This window comes from Neoarius graeffei, chromosome 24 (genome assembly GCF_027579695.1).
Source record: "Neoarius graeffei isolate fNeoGra1 chromosome 24, fNeoGra1.pri, whole genome shotgun sequence".
NCBI classification, from domain to species: Eukaryota; Metazoa; Chordata; class Actinopteri; order Siluriformes; family Ariidae; genus Neoarius; species Neoarius graeffei.
Window position 1 is genome coordinate 26,935,461 of NC_083592.1, and position 22,271 is coordinate 26,957,731.

At 41.3% G+C, this 22,271-nt stretch overlaps 1 protein-coding gene across 4 annotated transcripts in view; it reads right to left on the reverse strand.

The window, feature by feature from the left end:
• Nucleotides 1–22,271, reverse strand: part of mctp1a (multiple C2 domains, transmembrane 1a) — a 393,574-nt gene that overhangs the window by 73,873 nt on the left and 297,430 nt on the right. For all 4 annotated transcript variants that reach the window (XM_060906951.1, XM_060906950.1, XM_060906953.1 and 1 more), the window contains 4 exons: nucleotides 19,764–19,950; nucleotides 8,373–8,466; nucleotides 1,303–1,405; nucleotides 426–528 (listed from right to left, as the gene is read on the reverse strand). In XM_060906951.1, coding sequence (XP_060762934.1) covers nucleotides 426–528; nucleotides 1,303–1,405; nucleotides 8,373–8,466; nucleotides 19,764–19,950 — 487 coding nt within the window. The remainder of the gene's footprint in view (nucleotides 1–425; nucleotides 529–1,302; nucleotides 1,406–8,372; nucleotides 8,467–19,763; nucleotides 19,951–22,271) is intronic.

Sequence of the window (22,271 nt, forward strand, 5' to 3'; positions counted from 1 at the left end):
CAGCTGAATACACTCGCCGCGTGACCTTTGACCCCCAGCTGCTGCATCTGACAGAGAGCCCAAAACAACTGTGGCGGCTCTGACAAGTACCTGTTCATTACGCCCCGACCACTGTCATCCACAAATTAACTATCCTGGGGGATCAGCCGGGGAGCACACATTACGCTCTCTAGCTTTTTTCCCTTTCATTCTTATTTCATCTTTTTTTTTTTTTTGGCGAGGGTTAGTTTTATCATACTCTTCAGAGCAGAGTAAAAATCTCACTGAGAGTCTTATGGAATATTTCTGTAGATTCTACCACTTATATTTATAATAAATATGCTTATACAGTATTTATCAATTTCTTTTCAGTCAATATTCGTATATATTTTTTTAATTCATTTAGTCAGTAATATACATACGGAGTGAAAAGACTCAGGACTCACGCTCAGGAGCGGAATAGCAACTTTTCCCAGGAAGTCAGCGCTTCGATCCCGATCTTCGTCATAGACCGTAACCTCCAGCACGGAGTGGATGTCTTTCACGTTGCTGATTGAAAGAGAAAGTCGAGTTGCGGTGGGAATGGAAAAGAAGTCATTGACTAATATTAAACATTTAAGAATATCTTGGAAATCATGGGGAAAAAAATGCATTTATTTAAAGGCACGGTGACAGGCTCCATTGTGTGAGGGTTAAAAAAAGATGCCGCGATTCTCCTTGTGAAATGCTATCTTTGAAAAGTAGGCTAAAGAGTGGAGGAAAATGAGGTTATTCTTAAAGAGACGGGCACTCCAAGGAGAGGCGAGATTACCCAGCTTTCTGTGGGAATTCACAAATGAATTTCCAGCCGGGCAGATTGAAAGATTATGAAGAAAAAAAAAAAAAACATCGACGGAACACAACCTCTACATTCCAAACTAATATGAGAAATTATGTATGGCATATTACTGTAGCGTACAATAATTGGACTTGCAAAGGGAGTGTAATATCATCCTTAGGTTAATCTCGGTCCTTAAGGAAAAAAAATGTACTTATATCTAACAACTCCATGTAGAGCTACAGGCATGAAACTAAATTAATATGAGACTGAAATCTACTTCAGCTCCTAATTGTCTTTTTTATTTCGATGTAACAATTACATTTTAAATATAGAACAAATATTTCATTATATAGCTGTAATATTATCGGAGACACACTATTTGAATAATGTACATTTTGCCTACATTTATTAATCCGTGACTGGAAAAAAAAAACAAGAAAAAAAAAAACACAATCCTTTCACAGACTTCTGAGCAGTGAAGTGTAATTTAACATTAAACTCACAACGTGAACACTTTATTCCACTCTGGGTTGAGGTTCTTGTACACAGTGTGTGTCTGTAAACGGTCATTGCTGAGCTCCACGACACAGAAGGGGTCACTCTTGCCTGTGAGGGACGGGGACACACACACACACACACAAACACATTAACTTTATCAACTACAGACTGGTGTAATCCACTGGCTGATGCACTGCAAAATCGTAGCGACTCTCACTACCTGATAAAACCTGGGCGAGCCGGGCCGAAGGGCTAAATTACCCCCACCCCTACCCTTAAAACACATGATTATCATCACTGCTCTGATTTGATGCATTCATTTTTGCCTGTCTGTAGTGTCAGGGCCTCGTGTCCCACTGATATGCTGACTTACACACAGGTAGATAAGAGCCTCGGTGCCGGCGCTGCCCATGGCCTTAAAACTGCTCTTACACACACACACACACACACACACACACACACACACACACACACACAGACACTTCCATACACACTATCACAGACACACCTGGTCATCCACACTGGGCTGATGAAGACAGATATAACACGCAGGACTTTATAATGATTAGAAGATATGATTTCTTAAAAATGTGCTAAACACTCAAATTTTAACAAGCCACCTCAGCGCTTTTCCATTCTCTGCGAACAAACAAGATTTGTACAAGGTGAGCCACAAGACATGACGCATTCCCGAAACGATATTTCCTGCTTCCGCATATCACAAATAATATAACGACAGAGTAAAAGAACATGTTCTGCATTAATTCCCAGACTGTCATTGATCTGTGAGGGCTGATAGAAACGGTGTCACAAAAGCAGGACATTTACGTTGACGTGCAGAATAAATGTCAGCGTGATCAATGGAAAGTCCTGGCTGTCACGAGCCCGATCACTTTCAGGAACACATTGATTGGCCACTGCTGGATAAGTTCATATTGGCAATAAATGCAGTGTATAAAACCAATGAAATGTCCTTTATGCTGTGCATCAGCTCAAATTAGCACCATCATTCGTATCGCTGTTTTGTTTGGATATTGTGAGTTTATTAAAATTAATAATACACTTATTAAACACGTGGTGCTTTGTGAATATAAATTATACACAGTACCTACAGACACCATGAGATTTTTTTTTTTTTAAATATCCCAGCAGTATTTGAAAGACTTGCACTATCGTGCTTTAAGGTGCTCTGCAGATAACCGGAATAAATTAGAAATGTGTGAATTAAGCTCTTGTAGACATTTCTAATTGGGTGTACACACACGTTGATTTTCTCTGTCTAAACACAGCCGTCATATCAGCATCTTTCAGCGTTTAGCTTCGCGGAACAGTGTGGATGCTTAAATTAATGCAAATTGATAAGCAGAAAAATGTAGAGACAAACTCCATATCCTGCATGGACCTTCCTATGACACATGGTTGTCCCAGGCGACGAACTTTGACCTTGTCTGTGAGGTGGCTGTCTGAGCGCATTTCACGCTTTGCCTGGGATGAAACTTTGACTCTCCAGGTGTGGCCGGCGAGACACTGTGCGTGGGTTCATTTTGGCCCGGGTGCTGAGACGAGTTCAACCTCATTTTGCCTGCAATTCGACGTGCAAATATACGGAGCAGTAATTACTGTATATGTTTCAGCGCATGTGAAATCTGGAAACGTAGACAGACGTCCATATAACCACCAATTTGCACCTCACACACATACACACACACACACACACACACACACATATTTTTATAAATTAAAAGTCACTTCGTGTCTTAAAGTAATGCTGGATGTCGTTTCTCTTTACTTAGTCGAGCCGTTCTTGACATAATATGGATTACTACAGTTGTGGTGTTGAATAGGGCTGTTTACTGTATTGTTATTATTTACTGTTTACTGTTTGATCTCAAACGCATTAACAAGGCAAGAAGCTGCACTAATTAACTTTTGACGAGGCACTTGTTAATTGAAAAGCATTCCAGGTGACGCCGTCATGAAGCTGGTTAAGATAATGCCAATAGTGTGTAAAGCATCATCAAGGGAAACGCTGGCTACTTTGAAGAATCTAAAATATCAAACATATTTTGTTTTTAATGCTTTTTTTGTTTACCACATAACTCCATATATGTTCCGCGTGTTATTTCAAAGTTTTGATGTCTTCAATGTTGTTCTACAATGTAGAAAATAGTCACAATACAGAAAAACCTGTGAATGAGTAGGGGTGTACAAACTTTTGACTGGTACTGAAAATGCCAAAAGAGTGCCATATTAAAGAGTTGCTGATGTTTATTGGCCACTAAACTGATTTTTTGATCTGACTGAAAGTGGGTATAAGTGAATTACGAAGTGTTTTATACGCGCACACACACACACACACACACACACACACACACACACACACATATATATATATATATATGCACATGCAAAAAATGTCTTAGGCACGTGTAAAGAATAGCTGTCGACCAAAAATGGCTTTAAAAATAATGAAATGAAATGTTTCAACATTAAAAAATACTATAAACAGGAATCAGTAAGCCGTAATAAATGAAACAAAGTCAGTATTTGGTGTGAGACGACTCTTTGCTTTAAAAAAAAAATAAAAATAGCAGTTTCAGGTACAGTGAGTGCAGTTTTATGTGGAAATGAGCTGTAGGTTTTACTGAGCATCTTCCAGAACCAGCCGCAGTTCTTCTGGACACGTTGTCACACTCGCTTCTTCATTTTGCACCAAAACCCAGCAGCCTTCATTATGTTTTCTTTTTTAATCTGAAAAGTTCTCTCTTATGTAATATGCGGCTCAAATACAACAATGCTTTTTTCTGTAACATTTAATTTTGTGCTGAAAAACGAGTGTTTGGACTCTAAAATGTTTTTGTACTGACTCGATAATGTAGAAGTCAAAAAATAGAAATCTATAAGAAAGTTTGTAAGAAAAAAAAAAAAACCAGTGTGCCTAAGACTTTTGCACAGTACTCTGTGTGTGTGTGTGTGTGTGTGTGTGTGTGTGTGTGTGTGTGTGTGTGTGTGTGTGTGTGTGTGTGTATGGACACAAGTGTTTTACTGGGAAATACACCACTGGTATTTTTCATACGAGCTCTATCCGGGACATGGAGAACCAAAACCATGACATAAATCTCTATACATCACTCATAAGGAAATCAATGAATTGTTTTGATAAATTTGGGCACTTTTTGTTTGTGAATGTGTCGATATAACAAAAAAGGAAATCATACGTTGGCTTGAAGATATGAAGTTTATCTTCTCGTCTTGAAAAAACTCGCATTTTTCATATGAAATCCATCACGGATCTGAGCGACATATTTCCCGATATTTCACTCTGATGATGTCACTCCCGGTGTTTTCCCGATGACTGGACGCGTGTTGTCAAAATGGTGAGCCGGTTCAAAATTAAAATTCTTTTGATTAACCTGTGTATTTTTTTTTTTTTGTGGATGTGTCCATATAATATAAAGAACATTACACAGTGGCGCAAAGATATGACGGTTATCTTGGAGTGTTGAGAAATATTTTCACCCGTTCGCCTCACTCACTCGTGAATATGTTCAGCACTCAAAGATCTTCACGCACCATGTAATATCGTCTGTCTCTACAACTCTATAAAGTTGTTGTTTATAATTAAACCTTGAATAACCTCGTAGAAAGGATGTGAACATTTTTGTACAACAGTTACATTATGAAATACATGTTCTTGACTATTCCAATGGTATAAATTCCAGAGATTTATCCCAACACATGCACTGTGGATTCTAAAGAGTATTGGATTTATGATCGACACTCACAAGATTTATCCCGCAGGAGCATCACTGAATGGAGCTCCTTCTCCCTAAACACTGTTGGTTTTACACGCTCTGCCCATTTATCCTGCTGCTTTGGAGTGGAGGTACTCCAGATAAATGCCTCAATTAATTACACCGAAGAACAGACTGAGTGAGGGGAGCAGACCAGCCTGTTATACACTAGAGTACAAGTGAGGTAAAAACAGAGCATGAGAATAGGTTAAGATCTCTCTCTCTCTCTCTCTCTCTCTGAGCTCTCTATTAGACAAGGCACTGTTCCATGTCCTGTAACCCTGTGCCACGGCCGATTGAGACAGCGGGGCCCTGGGAGGGCCGTGCCTCTTCGAGGAGCTTGTGAGCAGGGGCTTTATGGTGGAGAAGCAGTGTGAAATCAGAGCTCCTGAGGCAGCCTTGGTCCTCCTGGGAAGAACGGACCAGGCTGTGAAGTCTACGTAACAGCCGGACCTCCAGATCGCTGAACTGTCACAAAGAGCAGTGTGTGTGCGTGTGTGAGTGCGCACGCGCGTGTGTGTTAGAAGGGTTCCTACCATCGAGCATGTCTTAATTAAAGATGGCTACAGAAGCAGAACAGAAAGAGCATGCTGAAGAGGTGAAGAGTGTGAAGCGTTCAGGATACTCCTACTATAATCTCATTCTTTCTTCCCTTCATTATCTATTTCGAGATGCACCTCTCATCGTCTTCCTTTCCAGTAGCACTTTGAGTTGGAATAAAAACAGAAATCGATATCGTGATAACACGAAGCTTCAGAATCTGTCGTTTTACACGACTGAGCCGCTGAACTTTAATACATACTTTTCAGCCTCATATCTTTTCGTCTTTTCAGCAATATTACAGTGTAAACCACATTACATGTTATGCATTGTGTGTATGTGTGGGTGTGTATATATACAGGGTGCGATTTGTCAAAAAACCAGAAGGGGGGATTTTTTTTTTTTAATCATGAAACGTCACAAAATTAAGTTAACAATAGGCTAACAGCTCAATAACATCCGATGATATCAAATGAATAACACTAAATGAAAACGAACACTAAACCAGAGATAGTAAATTCATCTTCCTATCTCTCTGACTAAATACACGAACACTAGCACAACAAAGTTCGCATTGCTTGTCGCGTTGCTGTGATGTTTCTCTCCCTCCGGATTAAATGGACAGTGACTCGAAAATCACTAAAATACATGAATACTAAATGAACAGTTTGCTCTGATGGCGCAGTTCACATTGTGCCCAGCTTTCCGATTTAAACTGTTTTTTTTTCTCATCCTTATACTTTCTGTTTCATGGACTGTAACGGATTTGCTTATTTAGTAATTTTAATATAGAATTTACTTTGAAATTATAATCAGACACTCCAACGCCCCCCCCCCCCCCCCCCCCAAAAAAAAATCGGCCGTGAAAAAGGCGGCATCCGCCAAAAGGCGCGCTGTTCGCATCCCTGCATAGAACGCAAAGATATTGTTATTATCTACAATGTATCTATTTGCTGGGGACTTTCGTGAACATCAAAGCTGCCACTTCGGGTCATTTTGAAAGTGAGTGCAATGTAGACCATAGAAAACTGTGTCACAACATGCCTGTCATGTCAACTTTTTTTTGGCTTGTTTGTTTTATTGACGGGGTTGTCCCCGAGGATTTTTTTTTCAGCAGAGATAAAAACCAGAGGGGGGGATGATCCCCACCATCCCCCCCAGCAAATCGCACCCAGTATATATATATATATATATATATATATATATATATATATATATATATATATATAAAAATCTATCCACAGTCACTGGATATGAGCAATTGCGTACTCTGATTGGCTACTCTACTACTCGGCTATCAGCTCATATACCGTGAGTAGGGAAAAACAAAATGGTGGAGCGTGTTGCTGAACTAACAGAGGATGAAATAAAACCTACTCGAAAACAAAACCCCAAGAAATACAAAAAAAGGCAACAAAATATGGAATAAAAGTATTTGATGGTAAGAACCTATCTTTTTTTATCTTTCAAGAATTATTATTATTATTATTATTATTATCGCATTTTCACAAATTGCTCCTGTCGTTTCGCCAGTTTGTTTACATACTTCATCTTTAAGCATTAAAATTAGGTGATTTTTTTTTTTAGACTGGTTCAAAAGCTCAAATAAGTTTGAAAATTACATCACTGAAATGTCCAAGGAAGAATTAAATAAATGTCTAAAACTATTCTGTACCTCGGCACGACAGCAAGATGGCACGTTCTACAAAAAACCAACAGTAAAGTCAATTCGTGCCGCCATCGATAGGTTTATAAAAAGTCTGCCGAAGCGGAAATGATCTTGTCGGACGTTTTGTATAAAGTTTTTATTCATCGAAGTTGCAAAAAATAAAAATAAAAATGCTCTGTTTCTCAAAATCCAGTGAATGTGGATAGAATAAATCAATTATTGGACTCAATCTTGTTGTACACGGTTTATAGCGGCGATCAGCTCATGTACGACTCAATTTCGATATACACTTAAATATAATATATTCAGTGATATGCAAATGACATGTTTAAAACATTAGTACTTTTTTTTTTTTACATTTTTGAAAAAGAAAAAAAAAAAAAGAGGGAACCTTAGGTGAAGATTTTTTACTCTTATAAAAAGTCAAATTCCCAAAACAACAAAAGCAAAAAATCCTCCAGGACGCAGGACACAAAAAAATCTTACAGAAATAGCTTCATTTAAATATAACCTACTCGGACTGAAAAATGATTTGAGCAAGGAGGTCATACAGTTTCTAAGGGATTTGGGAATGTTCTTTTCCTTCTCTTTTTTGTAAAAACACACACACACACACACACACACACACACACACACACACACACACACACACACACACACACACATGCAGATATGTATTTGGTTTGTAGTGGTGGTGTATTTGCATGGAGGAAAAAAGATGGTTGTTGGTAAGTGTTCTTGTTAATGGCCCTGTCTCTCGTACTCCGAATAAAAAACAGTGCTCTGCCATCTCTTTTCAGCTCGTTAATACATACTGCCAGAAACTAGGCCTGTCCACGGTAGACTTAATTAAAAGGAAGAATTAATTGAAGAGGAACAGAAGTGTGGGAAAATATGTGTCAGACACATAACAGACGGATCTGAGCTTTCAGTATATTAGCAGAGAGCAGGAAAGATTAATAAGTATTGCCAATACTGTTTATATCAGTCACCAGAAAGAAGTGGAACTAATGCTTGAGATTCGAGATTCCTCCGTGTGTGTGTGTGTGTGTGTTCATGGGACTCTCCTCACCTGTAACATCAGCTGCCATCAGTCCCTCTGCCCGGATGACTTTCACCTGCACCACACCAACGTCTTTAATGCTGTGAAAGGATCTCAGCAGACTCTGGAGGGGTCACAGTGCATCAGCAGGTTAATCATGACAGCCTGAGCTCCTTCCAAAACATTAGTCACATGTACCATCTTCCACACACAGCAGCAAGTGTGCACATTAAAACCAACATGAATAAAGTTCTGCTACAAACAAACAAAAAAAAAGGTCAGTTGCAATTCAGAATTCAGAAAATCTACCCATTTTCAAGTAAACATTTACATACGGCTTTATACGAAAAAAAACGAGGTTACGTCTAACCTTTAATTGTGTGTTAAAGTAAATTTAATTTAAGAAAAAAAAATGTAAAAAAACCAAAACAAAAAACAAACAACCTCGTGTTACAACTGCGGCCACGCCAAGAAAATCCGACGGACAATCAATGTTGCCTTTTTATTTTTTTTACTTTCGACTGAGCGTTCAGACACGTTCAACTTTCGGCTCTCACGTCCTGTGTCACTGGGGTATAAATATGAGGTGACACAGTGATCATTCATGAACTCCGCGAAGATTAGAGAATGCAGAGATGAAGTGTGCTGACTTTTACAAACCCAGAAGTGGTTTAAAAAAAAAAGCTACATGCCTGAACCACATTCACTGTCAGAGTGAGGATTTAAAAGTTTAAAACAACTGCAATGAATATGCCTGGAAGAAGAAGCAAGTATATTTTGTTCCCACACATGGTGAGGAGGATGGTTAGGCAAAAATATCTCCAAGGATGGTAGCATTTTATGGGTCACTAAGTCAGAATCTACAATTAGATGCCACCTTCATGCCAAATAAACATGCCCTGGAACCTCGTGTAGGACTGGGCTGTGTGTTCAGTTGAGGCAGAAAATAGAGTGTTTTCACAGTGGGCTTGGTGTGAAATGAATGATGGATGAATAGAAAAGAACCTCATCCCAACTGCTAAGTGTAGTGGAGGACCTGTGGTACGGTATGGTTAAGGGGCTGTTTTGTTTTTTGTTTTTCCCCCTCAAAATGCCCCGGGATGGACGGATTGTGAGGCTGCACGGTATCGCAGAGTGCATGAAGTACGAGAAGATTTGAAATGAAAATCCGTCTTCCTCTAACAAGACGTTTCAACTGGGTGGGTTGTGGTTGAATCTGGCAATGAAAAACTGCCAAAAATATCCACCCGAAATGATTCAATTTTGTGCCATTTTGTCCACAAAGGACGAACTGGAACCCTTTAAAGATTGTGTGTTGAGGACTGAGCTCTGATTACCTCTCTGTAATTACAGGACGAGACGCACTATCAAAGTAATAAATGCTGAGGCGCCAATAATTTTGACATGTGGGTTTGTTCTTTTTTTTTTTCTTTATAGAATACATTTACTTCAGGGTTAAATATCTCTCACATGTTCAATGTGAGATGAAGCTAATTTACTACGAATGCAGTTTTCGGAACTTTTTTTTTTCTTTTGTAGACATCTTACCAAGGGTGCCAATGATTCTGTAGCGACAATCCTTGACCTACAAATATGTATCTATTCACTGTCGAATATCGACTGCTTTGTAACGTCGCGAGAACGTTCAAGACACCTACATAACAGCCTTCCGTCTATCAATCACGAGCCCATCCTGTTCCTCCGAGTCCATTAGACGCCACTGCAAATAACAGACTTTGAAAGGGTTAAAGTGTTCAAAGCTGAGCGTCTCCGAGACTTATGATTTATGAGAGGGCTAATAGCACTGGTCCAGATAAAAGCCATTCATTCAGACAGCATAATGCTTCTTAACTGCTCCTTTGTGTGTCCACTGGAACATTAAGAGGGCTGACATGTAGTGATGAAACAAGTGCACAAGCTGCATGTTAGATAGAGCTTTCTTCTGCTCGCTCGCTCGCTCATGCATGTGTATGCGTACACTTGGGGCAACAAGATGCAAAGTCTATATCGACTTGAAAAGAGAAATCACCTCCTTCCATCTACCTATATATGAAAAAAATACACACTCATCACGAAAACTTTATGATCCAAAAGTTAGGGACGGTCTTCTGCTGTTCACACACGCTCACACGTGTGCACAAAAAGGCCATATCAACTGGTCTGGCTTTAAAATCAGCACAACGTACTTCACGAAAATTTATTTTTCTGTCTGGCAATAACCTCGTCTTCCTCCACACACACACACACACACACACACACACACACACTCACCCACACACACACTCACCCACACATGCAGAGGCGTGATAATAATTTGACTTTTCGAGTCAGGGCTGGACTACAGACTTAAATCATTATAAACTCTTCTGATTCGACTCTTATGGCCGATATTGTTGTCTGTGATAGCAGATGAGAAAATGAGGGAGAGGGTGCAGTGAATGAAAATTCGCTTTTCACATAACTTTAACGCACAATTGCCCTTCAGACTGCTTGTTATTTATGATTATCATGATGAAAAAAAAAAAAAAACATTCGACAGGCAGGTGCATTTCCACAGCAGAGGAATTTATTATCCGTCTATAGACCACTGAAGAGACGAAAAAACTCTTATAAGAGGACACGGGTTCAATCCGATTATGAGGGGTATGTGGACATGGCAGGAAATGGCGCACACACACACACACACACACATATATATATATATATATATATATATATATATATATATATATATAACACTATACACACAGAGAACCATGTTAGAAAGTGAGGACCCAGAGCTGGGGAGGGGAAGGCGGCGGGGCTGTGGTTTGACTGACAGCTTGTCACTGTGACGTCTTATTCCATCTCTGTTGTGGAGAAAATGAATGTCACCGTGCTGAGCCTTATGACTTGCTGTCATCTCGCAGCCGCTCACCTTTTATCAATGCTCTAAATAACATTTCAAGCCCACCGTCTCTTGCCGGACAATCCGGTCAGGGGACATTAAATCGGATGACTGTGAAATGTCATAATAAAAATGGAATGCTAACAGCTTCCCCCCCCCCCTTCACCTCACTCCTACTTTCCCTTCTTTGCTCTTTCCTTCTACTTCCTCTCTTCCTCTCCACCCCCCCCACCACCACCACACACACACTTACACACCCACACAAACACCCACACCCCGGTGCATTTGTCCGTTCTCTGATTTTAAAGCGAGAGACAGGACGAGTGTGGAATTGGGTGCCACCACTTGAGCAGAGGTCACCCTGGCCCTGACGCCCATTAACGTCCATTAAACGCAAGCCCCCCCCCCCCCGTCGCCTCCCCTTATTAAAATGCATAATTCCTGTCTGCTTACAACAACTGACACGGAGCAAAGCTGCACCTTCTCTTATCAGCAAAAACACGTATCAGGAAATATGGCGTCTTTTCATGGGATCAACTTTCCGACTGCACGCTCTATCAAATATTTCCTCAAGCGTAAAAAAGCTCGTTCTTAAAGCAGATTTAAAAACTCTTCTGTATGAGTTGATGACTGATACAGAAAAAATATCCTACGGTACACAGCATAGTATGTATCAAAATTGTCAAGTTTACGAACCTACTGTACAAAAGATTATATTTTAATATCTAGAAAAATAATAGGGATTTGTTAACATAACTGGCAACCATTATTGTTAAACGAGCACTGGTTTTATTGCACGACTCTGTACGATGTGTATTATGAAAAATATGTACGTGACGATAAAAATTTTCACCCTAAAAACTGACTTGACAAAGATGAAAAATCTGACCGAAATATTTCAGGTCTTAATATTTCACACATCTAAAGAATATTATATTTGAAGAAGAAGAAGAAGAAGAAAAAAAAGGGCTTGATTTTATCACAAACCTCCCCAATGAACAAACCATAATTTTGTTGTACTTTTTTTTCTCATAATGTCCTATTTACCTTTTTTACGACTGATTTTCAATCCTTTTTTTTTTTATTTTGTGCATATTTAATAAATGTTTTGGACGCATCAAAAATAAAATCAATTATCTCATCTCTAACCGCTTTATTTAATATATAAAAATATATCATTTTTCTTTGTTTTTTAAAATGTGTATTTACCATGATATAAATCTGTAGATATGATATTGTCATATCTACGGGCCTTTATGTGACTTTTTTTTTTTTTTAAATATAATGGCCTCTGAATTTCAAACAGCAGAAAAAAAAAATCATACGAAAACAAAATTGAAATCTTTTCAACAATAAAAAGACTCCAGACTCTGGGCGAATCCTCAGGTGTGCTGTATGCGTTCCACGCTGAACCCGAAATGAAAGCGTCTGAGGTGTGACGTGACTGCGGGATGACAGGTGGAAAGCCTTTTAGCAGCAGCAGACATCTTCATCCTGCTTCAAGCCATTAATACACGGCGATGAGGCTCTCAGCCGCCCAGCCCCACTCATCCCATATGCAAACAGCTGAAAGTCATCTGATATGCCTTTGCCACTTTAATGATGTACGTGAAGCCACGGCGAAGCTGCATCAAGAGATTTAATTGCGTTTCGCACTAGCGCGGCCACCCCAACCCCCAGCACCCCCTTCACGGTTGCAGGCGGCTCCAGTTTCTGCAGAGAGCATCTGCGGCTTCAAAGCACACCCGTCCACGTCAGCCTCTCCCTCCTCTTCCCCTCAACTGTAACCGCTTTCTTTGCATGGTAGACAGCAGCAGCAATGGGTCTGTGTTCAACTGCTTTAAGGCGCTTTAATTCATGTGGCCATCTGATTTTATGGTGATAGAAAGGTAGAAAGCGTTTGAAGCGCAGCTCTCGACGTACCTTCGGGTTTTTCTCCACAACCACACAGAGATCTGTTTAAGCAGCATTGTGCAGCATTAATGCTGGCACTTCATGTTATCTGCCCAACTAGATAAGGTACATCTTTATTAAATTCCTTAGTCTGAAAGAGTGACAAGCAGAGAAAAGGGAATATGTTAATAGTAGGGACAAATTAAAGTCCCTATTTTAAATCCACTGTCCTCCCTCCCATCACTAGCCCAGCATATCTCCCCATCAGACTGCAGGCTAGGGTGCTAATGAATGCGTAGATGCAGCGAGAGAGGGTGGGAGGACGAGAAAGGGGGAGAAAACTGAGCACAAGAATGGGAATGAGGGAGTAAAAACGTCTATCCTTTACCAGGGTGGTGGTGGTGGTGGTGGGGGGAACGAAAAGGTGAAATAGCTTTTCTTTTCATTTTGCACACCTACCTCCCCCCCCCCCAGCTCCTCACCCATGGCCTGTCTCTCTTCTATTCTTGAAGAGATATGGATTAGTCCACCATTATCGGTCTAAGAGCTCCCCCCTGTGGGCGCGTAAGGACACTGTGGAGGTGTTTAGCGCACAACTGCTAGCCTTTTATATTAAGTAATGTGGGTCAGCCACCTGCCATTTGGCCGGTGACGCATTTCCATTTCCACTGGCGATCAAACGCGACGTAGAAAACAACTCTGAGTTAAAGCAGAATTAAGAGGAGAAAATGCTTCTCATGCTCGTCATCTGACAGTAGTAGCTAGGACACCTAGCTAGAGGATTACGGTAGCCTTGTGAAAGCCACTGTGAGACTGAGCCTTTAAGCTGAAAAATTCAAGGGTTTCATGTGTGCCATTATACCCAAGAGCAGATGCATCAGAGGCGGTTAGCAGCGTGATGTGCCCCTTTTTATTTCAACTCTGTCCCCTGCTTTTGGCATGTAAAGAGGTGGCAGAGAGCCGCAAATGGCAGCGAGCGAAGGGTTAACAGGCCAAAGACAAAGCGACAGGCTGAGACTATTGTACAGGCTGGAGGGCTGCAGGGCCCTGGGGCCACAAAGGGCCAAAGGCCCTCACACAGGACAGTAGGCCCTTTCAGTCCCGGCCTTTCAACAGCAAACCCAGCCTCAAAAGAGCCTGTCACAGCACTGTTTCTCCCCCTCTCCTCCGACACTCTCTACCCCAATCAGCTCCTCTCCTTCTCCCTCTCCTGCACTCCTCTCCTCTCCTCATCCCGCTCTTCAGAAGAGGCCCAAGGCTCTCCAGGCCTGAACCAATCTGCGGCCCCCAGAGGTTGAGCGCCTTTGAAAAGGAGGTCACATCATTGAGGTGCTGCCAGGTCTGAGAACTCAGCGCCAACAGGGACACAGTTCAGCCCACGAGCAGAATGCATCGAACAATATATTGAAACAGGGAGGATGATTCGGTATATTCATTGTTTATATATATATATATATACAGTGGTGCTTGAAAGTTTGTGAACCCTTTAGAATTTTCTATATTTCTGCATAAATATGACCTAAAACATCATCAGATTTTCACACAAGTCCTAAAAATAGATAAAGAGAACCCAGTTAAACAAATGAGACAAAAATATTATACTTGGTCATTTATTTATTGAGGAAAATGATCCAATATTACATATCTGTGAGTGGCAAAAGTATGTGAACCTCTAGGATTAGCGGTTAATTTGAAGGTGAAATTAGAGTCAGGTGTTTTCAATCAATGGGATGACAATCAGGTGTGAGTGGGCACCCTGTTTTATTTAAAGAACAGGGATCTATCAAAGTCTGATCTTCACAACACATGTTTGTGGAAGTGTATCATGGCACGAACAAAGGAGATTTCTGAGGACCTCAGAAAAAGCGTTGTTGATGCTCATCAGGCTGGAAAAGGTTACAAAACCATCTCTAAAGAGTTTGGACTCCACCAATCCACAGTCAGACAGATTGTGTACAAATGGAGGAAATTCAAGACCATTGTTACCCTCCCCAGGAGTGGTCGACCAACAAAGATCACTCTAAGAGCAAGGCGTGTAATAGTCGGCGAGGTCACACAGGACCCCAGGATAACTTCTAAGCAACTGAAGGCCTCTCTCATATTGGCTAATGTTAATGTTCGTGAGTCCACCATCAGGAGAACACTGAACAACAATGGTGTGCATGGCAGGGTTGCAAGGAGAAAGCCACTGCTCTCTAAAAAGAACACTGCTGCTCGTCTGCAGTTTGCTAAAGATCACATGGACAAGCCAGAAGGCTATTGGAAAAATGTTTTGTGGACGGATGAGACCAAAATAGAACTTTTTGGTTTAAATGAGAAGCGTTATGTTTGGAGAAAGGAAAACACTGCATTCCAGCATAAGAACCTTATCCCATCTGTGAAATGTGGTGGTAGTATCATGGTTTGGGCCTTTTTTGCTGCATCTGGGCCAGGACGGCTTGCCATCATTGATGGAACAATGAATTCTGAATTATACCAGCCAATTCTAAAGGAAAATGTCAGGACATCTGTCCATGAACTGAATCTCAAGAGAAGGTGGGTCATGCAGCAAGACAACGACCCTAAGCACACAAGTCGTTCTACCAAAGAATGGTTAAAGAAGAATAAAGTTAATGTTTTGGAATGGTCAAGTCAAAGTCCTGACCTTAATCCAATCGAAACGTTATGGAAGGACCTGAAGCGAGCAGTTCATGTGAGGAAATCCACCAACATCCCAGAGTTGAAGCTCTTCTGTACGGAGGGGGGTCACACCAGAAACTGAAAGCAAAGGTTCACATACTTTTGCCACTCACAGATATGTAATATTGGATCATTTTCCTTAATAAATAAATGACCAAGTATAATATTTTTGTCTCATTTGTTTAACTGGGTTCTCTTTATCTACTTTTAGGACTTGTGTGAAAATCTGATGATGTTTTAGGTCATATTTATGCAGAAATATAGAAAATTCTAAAGGGTTCACAAACTTTCAAGCACCACTGTATATATGGAATTAATTTACACTTTAATATCACTGTTGAACTCCTAAATCTGACTGGTTACGTGTTGATTAATTTTCTATTACAGCAGCTCAGATAGTAGTGCCGGCTGCAAGGCAAAACACAGGTTTAAGTTTAAATGTGAAAATGTTCTAATACGCAACGCTGATATGGTCAAGCTTTCTTTAAGGAGAGTTTTTTAAACATTTAGGGATGGAGTCTCCAGTGTCAGTGCTTCATAACAGTAAAGTTTTCAGCCATGGGAGAGTCTTCAGTTCAGGACAGAGGGCTTTGCATGTTCCTGTTTCTCTGTGTCTTATTAACATCGAAAAAGAGAGAAAAAAATAAATATAGGCCGCTCAGGAAACAACTGTTTTGTGGACGTTACACAAGATTACATGTAACTATAAATGGATAAAAAGTATGCCATTTACGGCACGGTGGTGTAGTGGTTAGCGCTGTCGCCTCACAGCAAGAAGGTCTGGGTTCGAGCCCCGTGGCCAGCGAGGGCCTTTCTGTGTGGAGTTTGCATGTTCTCCCCGTGTCCGCGTGGGTTTCCTCCGGGTGCTCCGGTTTCCCCCACAGTCCAAAGACATGCAGGTTAGGTTAACTGGTGACTCTAAATTGACCGTAGGTGTGAATGTGAGTGTGAATGGTTGTCTGTGTCTATGTGTCAGCCCTGTGGTGACCTGGCGACTTGTCCAGGGTGTACCCCGCCTTTCGCCCGTAGTCAGCTGGGATAGGCTCCAGCTTGCCTGCGACCGTGTAGAAGGATAAAGCGGCTAGAGATAATGAGATGAGTATGCCATTTATTTACAACTTTAAAATTGTTAGTGTTGGTAAACTGCTGCAAAAATGGTGGTATAAGAGGGATAAAACACTTTAATATGTGCTGTTATAAGAAAATCAACTGCAGAGTGGCAACAGTCGCTCGCTTTACGTTGGGCTGCATCACACCACCTGTCGTTATTTTTCAATAATAGAACTTACCCTTTAATCCTCATATCTATGTTAATTCCATCTATCATGCTTATTTGGTATAAACGGCGGCACGGTGATGCAGTGGTTAGCACTGTTGTCTTAAGGCCCGGTCCCACAATACCGATAACTATAGCGATAACTATAAATAATCCGTCCCCTGCAGTTTATGTGGTTGGTGCTCACACCAGACTGATAATGATACCTATAGCCCAGGCCTGGGTTTATCGGCATCAGTGAGATTCCTTCTGGAGCGATTTTTCCAGGCCTGGACCTGATCCGATAAAACATCTGACCAATCAGGTAATTGTTTAGGCCCCCGTCACACTTATTCAGAATTAGCAGGAATCAAGCAGAACCAGCTGGAATAAAAATTTTTCAAAATTCGTGCCATATTCGGGCAGGAATTTCAAACTGACCAACATTCTTACAGCTTTGTAAGAATGCCGTTCGAATACTTAGAATGCGCTTTGAACCCGCCTCAAATGATTCTTGCACATTCCGGGTGTATTAGCTTTCGAATGCAGTTCAAATGTAGTTGGATCACAGTAGGAATACCTCGAATGCTGTTACAATGCAGTAAGAATATTAAGAATGCACTTCGAATGCCGTACGAGTGCGGTTCGATTGCTGCCCGAATACCACCCGAAGTCTGGTTGGAAGGTGCCTCGAATGCTGTACGAATTCACCTCAAATGCAGTCAGAACGTTCCTGGAATAGCTGCCGAATATGTTTTGAACGTCTAAGAATTCAAAGAGAATGCAGCTTGAATACTTAGAATGTACTTTGAATATCCCGGAATATACGAAGAATTTTCATTCCGACGGCATTCCGGCTCATTCGAGGCACATTTGGGACATTCTGGCAGGATTTGAAGTGGCTCGCCATTTCGAGTTTTCCCTCGAATGCGCTCAGAATGCTTCGAATGCTGTTGGAATGCCATAAGAATATTCAGAATGCAGTCAGAATGCAGTTAGAATACACTTCGAATGCTGTTCGATATTTCTCCTCTTCGGATGCACCTCGAATGTTTTGAGCATGAGCAGAACATTTGGGCCGGCCACAAGAATGGGCCCGAATGTTTGGAATGCACTCCGAATGCAGTCAGAATTTTTAGAATGCACTTCGAATATCCCGGAATATACGAAGAATTTTCATTCCGATGGCATTCCGGCTCATTCCGCCTCTAGCGTGACTACCCTATTACATGTGACATTGTCTGAGCACGTGCTATTTCTCCTGAACATCTTTGTCCAAGCTGATAACAGAAGTGTTGAAGAATCCCATGCTTCATGACAAAAAACTCAAGCTGTACAAAGATGCAGGTAAAAAGGAAGATGTATGGAAGATCATCAGCAGTAGAGTGGGTATGGCTGTATATCTGTAAACTTTAATTATATCTCCTTTTCTTCTTTTGGCTTTGCCTTCTGTGCAAAGCGTTTCCGTTTCCGTTTGAGAGTACGCTGTGCGCGTTTCGGCTGCCGCTTCTCACCGGACCTTTTTATTTTTCATTTTTCCCCCCTTTGTTTTTCTTTTTGTGATTGTGCTTGTTCTTTGTTTGAACGTTTTGTCTGCCGGTTGTGGCGTAGCTCCGGACCCAGTTTTGGGTGTCGGTTCTCTTCAGGTCTTGGTGCGCTGTGGGTGAGGCCTGTGCTCCTCGCTATGGACTGCAGTGAGCTTGTTGCTCTTTTAACATTTGGGTTGTCCAGCACTCTGTGCTTGCTTTGTGGATCCATGGTGCGGTGTTCTGAGCGATGTTGCCCGGTGGTGTCGTGGCAGCTGTGTAGGCAGTGTGGAACATGCTTTTGTGCGCCTTTTGGTGGGATTGTGGGCAGCTACGCCACTGGAATTACATCCTGACCCTCTTTTGGTGAGCTTTTTTTTTGTAATTGTAAAGTGATCTTGGGTGTGAGAAAGGCGCCATAAGTTGAACGAATTATTATTATTATAAAATGAGCATCAAAAGCAGCTCTTCCTTGCTGTCACTGTCAGCACTGGGTGTGTACACAAACAGCATACTGTACAACCGCTACATTTTCCAGCAAAAACCAACAACCTACCATACGTATATTTATTTACCTGAGGGGCAGGACCAACCGATATTATAGTAGTCAGGATTGTGACTGCTCCAGACTGGAACTAAGTTCAGGTATATGTATAGTCATAGTTGTAGTTATACCGTAGGTATAGTTATAGTTATCAATGTTGTGGGACCGGGCCCTTACAGCAAGAAGGTTCTGGGTTCGAACCTCACAGCCGACAGGAGCCTTTCTGTGTGGAGTTTACATGTTCTCCTCGTGTCTGAGAAACCACTCCTGTCATTTCCCTAGAAACCTTGATGGCTGGAGCTGTCAGAGTGGCCACGTCACTGCGGCGATATGCTAGCTAGACAGATTTGTTATAAGTAACAAATTAGTACTGCCACCATCCATCGTCCATCCAGTCCAATCCGGGCTAACACACACTCCTCCTGTATGTCATAGCACTAAAACACTGCGCTGATCCGAACTGCAACATTACAAGCGATTATAAAAGATGTTTCTCACAGTTATGTCGAAACTGTATTTTCATGCTCCTGTAACTGTAACTGTGCTAACCTGCTGTAGTAACTCGGACCCAAAATCCACATTTCAGCGCAATTAAAATTGATCTGTAGCTTAATCAGCTGAGCTTGTCTAGACTTACATATCTGTGCAGAATCTCTCTCCTCTCGTGCGGGTCGTCGAACATGTTGACAGAAAGGTCTGAGATGGAGACGGCAGCTGAAGCGGTAAGGGTGACCAGTAACACCAGTGTGCCCTCGCCCTCCTCCAGCAGCAGGTCCAGCTTGTGTGTGCACTCCTTAGACAGGCGAGAGAGGTCCACCTGACACCTGGTACACACACAGTGATATTAACATCATTTATTATCTTCAGCACAAATATACTAGGAACAGCCTGAGTCACATTATAACACCCCTTATAATCGGTGGTAACATGAAAATCTGTATTTATTTGTAATACAGCTTCAACCTGTTGTTGATTATTTTGATAACAGCATGCACCCAAGTCTTAGAGTCCTTACGTTACAGTCTAACCTTCTCAGAACCTCATAAATACCTAGCCTGGGCCCGCCCATCCTAAGCGTGACGCAACACGAGGGCCTGTTGCGAACTTAGTCTGGCCAGGCAAGCTATCTACAGCTCTTCCAAGCTCCCGAAAAATCGGGAGCCAATCAACTTTGAGCATCTCCAACGGCCCTGGGTAGAGGCGTGTTCAAGGCACTGACGTAGTAGAACTGCGACCGGAAGCCATAGATTGTTTATAGAATCTATGCCGGAAACGCTTCATTCACTAGAAACATTACGAACATGGAGCAAGTTCTCATTGAAAACGGAGCAAAGAGCAGCCCTGGAGGTATTTATTGAAAGGAAGGACATTTTCGCCTTGCTCCGGACCGGCTTCGGTAAGCGTTTAATCTACCAGTTAGCCCCGTCGCGTCGCATACATCAGAGGAAAGAGTGATGTGATTGGTTTAAGCTTCGTCACAGCCTTTTCTGGCTTCGACCAGTAGCAAACTGAGGCATTTCAGGGAGGCGGGTCAACCACGCACTTTGGGCAACGGTTGGGCTTAATATCTTTGCCAGACCAAATGCTCGCAGAGCTTTGAAGTCACGTTAGCCAGACTAATAAATACCTACTAGTGCATCTCAAAAAATTAGAATACCATGAAAAAGTTCCTTTTTTTCATAACTGAATTCAAAAAGGTAAACTTTCATATATTCTATATTCATTACATGTAAAGTGAAATAATTAAAGCCTTTTTTGTTTTAATTTTGATGATTATGGCTTATAGCTCATGAAAATCAGAAATCCAGTATCTCAAATTATTAGAATATTCCCTAAGATCAATCAAAAAAAGGATTTACAATACAGAAATGTCCAACTTCTGAAAAGTATATTCATTTATACACTCAATACTTGGTTGGGGCTCCTTTACCATGAATTACTGTATCAATGCGGTGTGGCATGGAGGTGATCAGTCTGTGGCACTGCTGAGGTGTTATTGAAGCCCAGGTTGCTTTAATAGTGGCCTTCAGCATATCTGTATTTTTGGGTCGGGTGTTTCTCATCTTCCTCTTGACAATACCCCATAGATTCTCTATGGGGTTCAGGTCAGGCAAGTTGGCTGGCCAATCAAACACAGTAATATCATGGTCAGCAAACCATTTGGTAGTAGTTTTGGCACTGTGGGTAGGTGCTAAGTCCTGCTGGAAAAGGAAATCAGCATCTCCAAAAAGCTCGTCAGCAGATGGAAGCATGAAGTGCTCTAAAATCTCCTGGTAGATGGCCGTGTTGACTTTGGACTTGATAAAACACAGTGGACCAACATCAGCAGATGACGTGGCACCCCAAATCATCACAGACTGTGGAAACTTCACACTGGGCTTCAAACACCTTGGATTCTGTGCCTCTCCACTCTTCCTCCAGACTCTAGAACCGTGATTTCCAAATTAAATGCAAAATGTACTTTCATCTGAAAAGAGGACTTTGGACCACTGAGCAACAGTCCATTTCTTTCTCTCCTTAGCCCAGATAAGACGCTTCTGACGTTGTCTCTGGCTCAGGAGGAGCTTGATATTAGGAATGCCAAAGTTGTATCCCCTTTCTTGAAGATGTCTGTTCGTGATGGGTCTTGATACACTGACACCAGCCTCAGTCCACTCCTTGTGAAGCTCTCCCATTTTCTTGAATCAACTTTTCTTGACCATCCTCTCAAGACTGCGGCTATCCCTGTTGCTTGTGCACCTTTTCCAACCACCCTTTTCAGCAATGACCTTTTGTGGCTTACCCTCCTTGTGGAGGGCATCAGTGATCGTCTTCTGGACAACAGTCAAGTCAGCAGTCTTCCCCATGATTGTGGTTGTGTGTACTGAACTAGACCAAGAGATACACTGTGTTCATACTGTTTTACTCAAACTCAAAATGAAATATTCTAATATTTCGAGATTTTTTTTAATGTTTTTGTACTGTATGCCATACTGATTAAAATTAAAATAGAAAAATGCTTGAAACATTTTCGTTTATGTGTAATGAGTCTATAATATATAACATTTTCACTTTCTTAAATAACTGATGGAAAATATTGAACTTTTTCACAATATTCTAATTTTTTGAGATGCACTAGTATAGAGAACGTCTTCTTACAGAATGT